General features: G+C 44.6%; 1 protein-coding gene across 4 annotated transcripts in view; it reads right to left on the minus strand.

Annotated features, from left to right (window-relative positions):
- Znf451 (zinc finger protein 451) overlaps positions 1-9,706 on the minus strand; it is a 68,890-nt gene extending 59,184 nt beyond the window's left edge. Inside the window, exons 1-2 of one of the 4 annotated variants that reach the window (XR_016539270.1) lie at positions 9,583-9,706; positions 9,361-9,453 (exon numbers count right to left, since the gene is read on the minus strand). Coding sequence is in view for 2 of the 4 variants with exons in the window: in XM_090355450.1 (XP_090211576.1) it covers positions 9,361-9,453 (93 nt within the window). In the remaining 2 variants the exon portion in view is untranslated. Of the gene's footprint in view, positions 1-8,728; positions 8,821-9,360; positions 9,454-9,582 lie in introns of those variants that run through there. The other 3 variants (XM_090355450.1, XM_090355455.1, XM_090355452.1) reach the window with 3 other exon arrangements.
- Between the last annotated feature and the right edge of the window lie 574 nt (positions 9,707-10,280).

The raw sequence follows: 10,280 nt of genomic DNA on the forward strand, positions 1-10,280 counted from the left end.
CAGTAAAAAAAAAAGAAGAAAAAGGGGGAAGAAGAAAACAATTCAGAATACATAAATTTTAAAAAATGAAAAAGCTGCTGGGTGCAGTGGATCACGCCTATAATCCTAGCTACTCAGAAGGCTGAGATCTGAGGATCAAGGTTCAAAGCCAGCCTAGGCACCAGCACTAAAGACCTAAAGACCATGAGACTCTTATCTCCAATTAACCACTAGAAAACTCAAGGAGTAGGGCGGTAGCCTTGAGCTGAAGAGCTCATAGACAACGTCCAGGCCCAGGGGTAAGTCAGAGCTAAAGAGCTCAAGGACAGTACCCAGGCCCAGAGTTCAGGCCCCACGATCGATCCCCCCCTTTCCCCCACCCCCAAAAAAAGGAAAAAAGAAAAAGCTGGGCATGATGGCCTGTAGAAACTAAGGCAAGACTCTGAGTTTGAAGCCAGGCTAGGCCACACAGCAAGTTCCAGGACAGAAAGAAATTCAGTGCTTTTTTGGTTTTGGGGTTTTTTTTTTTTGCCACTCCTGGGCTTCATTCAGCTCAGGGCCTGAGCACTGACCTTGGACCTTCTCAAGGCTAGATTGAGCCTCAGCACCACCTCCAGCTTTTTTCTATGTATGCGGTACCAAGGAATTGAACCCAGGTCTTTGTGCATGCTAGGCAAGCACTCTACCACTAGGCCAAACTCCCGGCCCTAAATTCAATGCTTTTTAAGGATAAGTATAAACAGTCTGTTAATATATCATAGGGCACACAGGCTAATGATATTTCTAGTCCGGTGGTAGAGCACTTCTCTATGCAAAATGGAAGACAAGAAGGGAGGGGAAGGAAGGAAGGAAAAGAAAGGGGGAAGAAGGGAGATTTTTCTTTCTTGGTGCTACCTGGGCTTGAACACAGAGCCTTATCTGGCATTCTACCATGTAAACCATGCCTCTGGCTCAATTTTTTGCTGATTATTTTAGACATGGTGTGGCACACTTTTCTGCCCCAGATAATCCTGAACTACCATTCTCTGGATCAGAATACTCTCAGCAGTTGATTAGCATTACAGGCATGAACCATATGCACCCAGCAAAAACATGGAAATCTTTGATTGAGAGATTAGCTTCATATCCTACCTCCTAGAGTAAAACATTGAGGCCAAATTCTCCTCTAAACTTTCTACTCATACCAACTTCTTCAGACCTCTGATCCTTAAACACCAGGGTGAAAAGTCTATTTTATTCTATAGGCAATAGGAAATAAAGGCCAACAGTAGTGGTACAGAACTATAATCCCAGTCCTCAGTAGGCTGAGGCGGGTTGGAGCACAAGTTTAGATCAGCTTAGACTACATAATAAAGGTCTTGTCTTAGAAAAAAAAATATATAATAGTGGCAGAGCTGGGAGTTTGGCCTAGTGGTACAGTGCTTGCCTAGCATGCACAAAACCCTGGTTTCGATTCCTTGGTACCACATACATAGAAATAGCCAAAAGTGAACCAGGTGTGGTGGCACACACCTGTAATCCTCTACTCAGGAGGCTGAGATCTGAAGATGATGGTTCAAAGCCATCATGGGCACACCTCTAAAGACCTGTGAGACTCATCTCCAATTAACCACTAGATAAGTAGAGCTGTGGCTCACAGGTAGGGCATTAGCCTTGAGCTGAAGAGCTCAGGGACAGTGCGTGGGGCCAGAGTTCAAGCCCCATGACCTACAAAAGAAAAGAAAAAAGAAAAAGGCCAAAAGTGGTGCTGTGGTTCAAGTAGTAGAGCTCTAGCCTTGAGAAAGTCCAAGGACAGTGCTCAGGCCCTGAGTTCAAGCCCCTGGACTGGCCAAAGGGGGGAAAAATGGTGGAGGGATCAATAAATAACATTAAGGTAGAAATAACACTGAGCTGAGTACACAGGAATGCTAATCAGAATTGGCAGTGGTGATAGAGGCAGAGGTGTGTTGGTAGCCAAGCACTAGTGGCTCATGCCTGTAATCCTAGCTACTCAGGAGGCTGAGGTCTAAGAATTATGGTTCAAAGCTAGCCAAGGCAGGAAAGTCTGTGAGATTCTTCTCCAATTACTAAGCAGAAAATAAGAAGTAGAGCTGTGGTTTAAAGTGGTAGAGCACTAGCCTTGAGCGGTAAAGCTTAGAGACAGCACCCAGGCCCTGAGTTCAGGACTCAAGACCAACAACAAGAATAAAAGTGAGGTAGAGCACATATAAGAAAATATGGTTAAACTAAGGGGAAAAAAACAGGTTCTTTAAAGAAAATCCATAGTCAAAGAGGTCTTTGAAGTTTCAACCTCAAAGACCATGAATGAATGCCATTGGTATAAATTTGGAATGCCAAAATAAAAACTGAGGCTTTTCTGGACATAATGGGTTGAGAACAAGTGGTAAACACAGAAATCAAGAAGACAGATGGGGGGCCGGGAGTTTGACCTAGTGGTTAAAGTGCTTACCTAGCATGCACAAAGACCTGGGTTCTATTCCTCGGTACCACATACATACAAAAAAAAAAAGCCGGAAGTGGTGCTGAGGCTCAAGTGGTAGAACTCTAGCCTTGAGAAAGTCCAAGGACAGTGCTCAGGCCCTGAGCTCAAGCCCAGGACTGGCAAAAAAAAAGACAGATGGAAATACAGGCCAACAATCTGGGGCTATGAACTTCCTAGAAGATGACTAAACTCTACAACTAAACTGAAACATTGTTGCATGAAGTTGTGAGGGTTAAAGGTAAACTGAAGTAGACACCAAGAAGATTTCAGCAAGAATTTGGCATCTTAGACATTCTTAAATGCATCTTAGAGAGCAATACTGAAGAAAGCAGGGAGCACAGAAGCTGAACTAAAAATAAACCTAGGAACAAAAAAGGCTGATAAAGATAATTATATATATATAATATATATAAGCAAGAATAACAAAAAAGATCATTAGTAATGATAGTTCTTTTGAAAAATCTAGGGAGGAATAGGCATATATCTTAATCCCAGCAGATGGGAGACAAAGGCAGGAGGATAAGTTTGAGACCAACCTGAACTACATAGCAAGATCCTGTCTCAAAGTGCTTTTCAAAAATAATTGTTATCATCCTGCCTCAGTTTCCCCAATACTGGGATAATGGCCATTATAGGTACACATCACCACACTCAGATTTTATAAGCTTTCTAGTACCACAGAAATAATCAAGTAATGAAGATCTCAAATGACCAAAAAGACAGAGAAAAGTAGCAGGACTTCTGCAAACACACACACCAGGTTAGGACAACGGAAAGCTAGTCATGGGAGCACATATATCATCCAGAACTTAAGCAGCTGAAGCAAAAGGAGCTTGGACCCCACACAGATTCTAGATCAACAAAGAAAGAAGCAAAACATAGGGGGGGAAAATAGTGTAAGAAAAATAATGGCCACAAATAGGATTAAAAATTGCTGAATGCTGGTGTCAGAGCTCAAGTGGTAGAACACCTGCCTAACAAGCAAAGGCATTGAGTTCAAACCCCAGTATCACTATCACCAAAAAAAAAAAAAAACCCAAAAAAACCAAAACCAAAAGTAACAGAGCTCAAGTACTGGAACACCTGGCTAACACACAAAGGCACTGAGTTCAAACCCTAGTATCACTATCACAAAAAAAAAAAAAAAAAAAAAAAAAAAAACAGTTGGAGAGCGCTGAGGATGTAATTCAGTAGCAGTATCTAGCATGTACAAAGACATGAACTTATTTCCAGCATCTTAAAGAAACTAAATTAGCAACATTTGAAGACATAGCTATAGAAATAGTAGAAAGGCAAAGAGTAAGAACAGATGACAAGAGATTGTAAGAATTTGCTAATGGAATGAACCAGCACACTGATATGTTACCATTCATGAACCACAAAAGGACAATTTCATATGATTCACAATGGTTAAGACAAAAATATATATATTACATAACACACACACACACACACACACACACACACATTGTCCTTGGGTTTTCTCAAGGAGAGAGCTCTATCACTTGAGCCACACAGCACCACTTCTGGCTTCTTTCTATGTATGTGGTACCAAAGGACTCAAACGTGGGCCTCCGTGCATGCTAGGCAAGCACTCTACCACTAGGCCAAACTCCAGGCCCCCAAAAAAGAATTTTTAAAAATAAAGGATTAAAGAATCCAAAACTGAAAAAAAAAAAGAAAGTATTATTTATTGATGACAGTGTAAGACTTCCAAAGAGATAAGCAGAAAATGGGAAAATAAGGAAGGACAAGTACCCTGAGGGAAAAGATGGCCTACATACAAATCCAGTACTCTTTAGTGATCAGAACATGTAGTATACTTCACTTATTTTATTAACTAATAGCAGTTTATTTTTATATGTCAGTAGCAGTTATGTCAGGCATTCTGCAAGTTTTCAGACATTTTATTTCCTCCAATCTCCCTAATTCCTTTATAAACAAAGCTTCCTACTATTACTATTTTTATTGCTACTATTTTAATTACCCTATTACAGACATGATTTAAACTGAATGAAATATAGCTGGTTCTCCTAATGCATAATTGGCTATACATGGCCACTGTAATTCTGAAGTACTTCAAAATGTAAATCCTATTTTTAAATCCTTAAGTTTTTAATTACCTAAGTTTCTGGGACAACAGAGTAGGAAAAATAGAACTCCTTGATATTGCCCCACTTCCAAATATTTCATAACGTGAGCCAAAATTAAGTAGCTAATTCTCCCAAGAAGTAATGTTTATAGAGTATCAAGAAAAAAGTTATTATTACTTATATCTTTAACAAGTGCATATGGTCCACCAAATATATGGTATTTTTGTGAGATCATGCTACCAACGAATAACACCTCATTTTCATCTGTTTTTATATTGATAACAAAAGTTAAAAAGGTTAGCCATATAAATGCATGAAAGACATGAGAGGAGATTTTAGAAACAAAGATCAATATTTTAAAGTGTACTACTCGTGGGAGTGTGGCCTAATGGTAGAGTGCTTGCCTAGCATGCATAAAGCCCTGAGTTCAATTCCTCAGCAACACATGCACAGAAAAATCTGGAAGTGGTGCTGTGCCTGCGGAAGGGTGCTAGTCTTGAGGATGCCCAAGGACAGGGTTCAGACCCTAAGTTCAAGCCCCAGGACTGGAAAAAGGAAAAAAAAAAAAAAAAAAAGGAAATAAAAAGCTTCCATTCTGCAATTAGAAATAGATTTTCAAAACCAAAATATTAAGTTTCTATTTAAAAACCAGATAATATACTTAAAATGGTCTATCAAAAGTGGTTTACTTCAAAGAATCTCTAAGACAGTGACTGAATTTGAGAATAAGGTTTTAAAATAACCTAAAACTGTAAATAATTCATGAGTGGTTCACCTACTTATCCCATATGGTATAGTTTCAGTTATATTTTATTTCTGCAATCTTGTTCAGCTTAAAAGCTTTCAAATAGCTCCCAACTCTATGATTAAAATTTAGTCCAACACACAAGATTTGTGTGATCTGGCCCGTATTTTCCTCTACTTTAAAAGATAAAACTGTTTAAATTAAACAACAAAGAACTTATCTTTCTGAACTGCATATAATTGTTTCCCTATTTTATACCTTTTTTTTTTTTACTCAAAAACTTTTAAACCTATAAGTAACCACTTAACCTATGCCAGAGTTGATCATGTAAATCCTTTATTAAACAGTAGTGTTGGAAGTGTAGTTCAGATGTACAGCACCAGCCAATGAGACAAAGTGTCAGATACTGAGCTTCAGTCTAGGCCTCAGACCAAAAAATTTAAAAAACTATGTACTCTTCATGAAAGAACCTCCAGGCTAGATGCCAATGAACCACATCTCTAATCCAGCCTACTCATAAGGTGAAGATATGGGGCCAACCTAAGCAACAAAGTCCCAGCTACTCTATTTCCAATAAAGCAGAAAGGTGCTGGGAAGGTGTGAACCAAGGAGGCATGGCATAAGTAGCAGAGCACCAGCTGTTTAGAAAAGTATGAGCATTGCGTGCAAGACATTCATCCTCTATTTGAATCCCTTGTGAGGCCAAAAGTATTACTCAACCCATGTACTCAAGTTACTTATGAAATTATATCCTAATTTCCATGATTATTACTATATTTTTGCTAATTCTGTATTATAATACATAACTTGGCTTAAAGCTACATTTCCTGTGCTGTTATATTATGACAGGATTCCCAGACACAGATTTGGGAGGGAGGGGTACTGCCAGTCCTAGGGCTTAAATCATGGGCTGGGCACTGTTCCTAAGACTTTTGCTCAATGTTAGCATTCTACTACTAAAGCCACAGCTCCATTAATGGCTTTTTTGGTGCTTAAGTAGAGATTAAGAGTCTCACACACTTTCCTGCCAAGGCTGGCTTGAACAGTGAGCCTTAGATCTCAGCCTCCTGAGTAGCTAAGATTACAAGTGTGAGCCACCAGCACGAAACTCCCTGGAGTTATACTTCTTTATATCTTTATAACATAGTGACACTGAACAATCCTCTCAACAGCTATTGCCTATTGCTAAAAACACTTTATTGCTAAGATTTTGTGGAAGTAAATTTAAATATTGGAAATAAACCTGGTAAAAGATCAGCCTCAAAGATAGAAACACAGTTAAAAGTCTGATTACTAAGAAAATACAAGCAATGGATTTTTTTTGGGGGGGGGGGTTGGTTGTGGGGCTCTGGGCCTGGGTGCTGTCCCTGAACTCTTCAGCTCAAGGCTACTGACCTACCCCTTGAGCCTCAGTGCCACTTCCAGTTTCTAGTGGTTAACTGGAGATAAGAGTCTAACAGATTTTGGTGCCCAGGCTAGCTGTGAACTGAGATCTTCAGATCTCAGCCTCCTGAGTAGCCAGAATTATAGGAGTGAGCACCTTGCCAGGCTACAAGCTATGAACTTTTAAACAAAATTGTTACACTCTGTTTATTGATTCAGACACTACCTATGCAAAAATCAAAAGGGACATTAATTTTACACTTTTCTAAATCAATAAAATTTAAAGGATTCATTTTTTCTGTCTTTATATTTATGTCTTCTATTTTATAGCACACTGTCTTTGACTTCAGTTTCCATATTTTGCCAAACACAAAAATTCTACTGTGGGCTGGGTGCAGTGGCTCACCGTCTGTTTTCCTAGCTATTCAGGAGGCTATGATCTCAGGTTTGTGGTTCAAAGCCAACTGGGGGCACTAAAAAGTCCATGAGACTCTTGTCTCCAATCATCACCAGAAAATTGGAAGTGGGGCTGTGGCTCAAGGGGTAGGGCAGTAGCCTTGAGCTGAAGCACTAAGGGACAGTGCTCAGGCGGCCCAGAGGAGGAGAAAAATCTATTGTGCTACCCATATAAAAAGTGCTATACAACTCAAATTTTATGATTTCATTCTTCAATGCTGTAAATTAACAGTGACATCATAAAAGTGCTTAAATCTGAGTAACTCTCCTCTACTGGAGAAGCAAGTACCTTCAGAATAAAATATGGGATTGTGTTGCATAGAGTAGAAAATTCTGTTTATGAATAGGTTTTGTTATTGTTCTTTGGGGCTTTTTAAGATTAGATATCCTGATGTGGCCAAGGCAGGCCAGAATACCCTATGCAGGCTGAGCTGGCCTCAAAAACCACAATCCTCCTATCCTAGTCTCCACTGTACTCCATTCCAGACTCTTTAAAATTAAGCAAACAGTATCATTTCAGCGCTATCATTTAAACTCATAGGGGAGGTTTTTCATAAGCTTTGTGTTTTATTACACTTAAAACAGGTAACTGATTTTCCATGAGGATTGTTAAATCATTGATAGCTTTCCTCTGGAAATGCGTCAATAAAATATTTTATCAGGGCCAGGAGTTTGGCCTAGTGGTAGAGTGCTTGCCTAGCATGAACAAAGAGCTGGGTTCGATTCCTTGGTACCACATACATAGACAAAAGCTGGAAGTGGTGCTGAAGCTCGAGTGGTAGAGTTTCTAGCCTTGAGAAAGTCCAAGGACAGTGCTCAGGCCCTAAGCTCAAGCCCAGGACTGGCAAAAAAAAAAAAAAAAAAACAATGTATATATATATATATATATATATATATATATACATTTTTTTTATCAAGTTGAACATAGAATACATTATACATTATATAGTCTTTATCCTTGACACAAAAAAGTGTTTTTCCACATTAAAAACAAGCTGGGCTCGGTGTGGTGGCTCACTCCTGTCATCCTAGCTACTCAGGAGGTGACATCTGAGGATCAAGGTTCAAAGCCAGCCCGTGCAAAAAAGAACCTGAGACTCATCTCCAATTAACCTCTAGAAAACAGGAAGTGGGGCTTGGCTCAAGGGTAGGGTGGCAGCCCTTGATCAGAAGAGCTCAGGGATAACACCTAGGCCTAGGGGTAGGGCGGTAGGTAGCCTTGAGCTGAAGAGCCCAGGGGCGATGCCCAGGCCGAATTCAAGCCCCATGACCCATAAAAATAAATAAATAAAATTGAAACTGTAAGAGTTTTAAACTTGAGGACAATTAAAAAAAAAAAAAAGCTTGTACTAAACAGTCACACTTTTGAATCTTTACAAAATATTTCTCTAAGCCCATCGTTCACAAAAGCTGACTTCTACTTTTATCCCCTATGAACAGCCAGGTAACTCAGCTCCCAACTACGACTCGGTGGAGCCTGAGAATCCACATCAGGCATGGACTGCTGCTGCTACCCCGCGCACGCGCGCGCGTCCGTCCCCCAGGGAGGAGGGAGTACTGTTCGTCTATGGCTCAGGGTTATTCCTGCACCTTTCACCCTGCATCCTCACAGTACGCTGTGCATTGGCACCAGGAAGGAAACCAAGGAAGGTGCTTCACGAGAGACAAACTCACGGACACGGTTTCAGCCTTCCGATGGCCAGCGTCCACTAATTCCTATCAGGCCGACACGGAGAAGAAAAAGGACAAAAGGAGCCCTTCCCAGCACGGGTCCCAAGTGGACACGCGCCGCCGGACCGCGCCCGGCGTTACCGCGCCACCGCAGGGAGCAGAGCGGAGCAGAGCGGAAGCGGGTCGTCCTCACTACACCGCAGCGCGCGGCTGCCCGTGCCGTCCGGGCCCGGGCTCGCCGGGACTGCTCGGAGCCCGCCCAACCCACACCGGGCGTCCGCTCGGGGCGGGCTCCGCCTCGCGTCAGGAGGCGTGGCTCTGCGGTCCCAGCCTTTGTGACGGAGGGGAGGGGGGCGAGGGGAGAGAGGGGAGGGGAGGGAGGAGAGAGGAGAGGGGAGGGAGGACCCCCGCCCCCGCCCGCCTGGCCCCGCCCTCCGGGCCCCGCGCACGTGGCCCCGGCGCTCGAGGGCCGCGCGCTCCCGAGACGCGCGCACGCGCACACACGCGCACACACACACACGCGCGCACACGCGCGGGCCGGCGCTACTCACACTGACGAACTCAATGTCATCTTCCTTCTCCTCCGCCGCCGCCGCCGCCGCCGCCGCCGCCGCGGGCCCCGCCGGGAGCACGGGCTCCGCCATCTACGGGAAGAACCACAACACGCGGCCGGCTCAGACACGGCCGCGCCGGGACGCCGCCGCCACGGAGCCCGGGCGCCGGGCCTCGCGGGGAGGCCACGGGCCCCCGCCCCCCGAAGCCCCGCCGCTCACCTCCGGCCCCGGGTCCCCCGCGGCTCCCGCCGCTTCCTTCCCGCCGCGCCCCGCCCCTTCGCGAGCGAAGACGCGGCCGCTGACGCCTCAGGCTGCCGGAGCCGGAGCCTAGAAACCGCTCGGCCCGGAGAGCCCAGCCAGCCGCTACCTCCCGGCGCTCCCTGCGCCCCGGGCACGCCCTCGCGCCGCGGAGACCGCTGGGAACTGTAGTTCCCGCCCGGAGGCCGCGAGGCGAGGCGGGACCAGGAGGCAGGGCGAAGGGCAGGGCCTGGGAAATGGGGAGCGGCTCCGCGGAGCGGGGACCGGGCTGGCGGAGGGCGGTAGGGCGAGGGAGCCAGATGAGAAGCATTCCGAATGAAGGCAGCCCCGCTGCCACTTGCTTCCCCTCGGCTGACCCTCAGGACCCGACCGTCGAGGGACGTTACGGGGCGGGGTCGCGGCCGCTGCCGCCTTCTCCCGGTCGTCGTGCGGGAGAGCTTGGAAACCCTCCGGTGTGAGGTGGAGTTGCACTTTCAACCTAAAACAACAGGTCTTACTAGTACCTGTGTGCCGGCCCACACCGAGGGCGTGCTCCTTCCCGTCCACCAGCCAGGCCGGCTCCTTCTGAAATCCTGGGTCAGGGCCCACCTTGCTGCTATTCACGGGACACAATGTCTTAGGTAAGTTGTCCCATTTATTTTGCATTTGTTGAATGTTTT

Source organism: Megascapheus bottae, chromosome 22, assembly GCF_031878675.1.
Source record: "Megascapheus bottae isolate mThoBot1 chromosome 22, mThoBot2.hap1, whole genome shotgun sequence".
NCBI classification, from domain to species: Eukaryota; Metazoa; Chordata; class Mammalia; order Rodentia; family Geomyidae; genus Megascapheus; species Megascapheus bottae.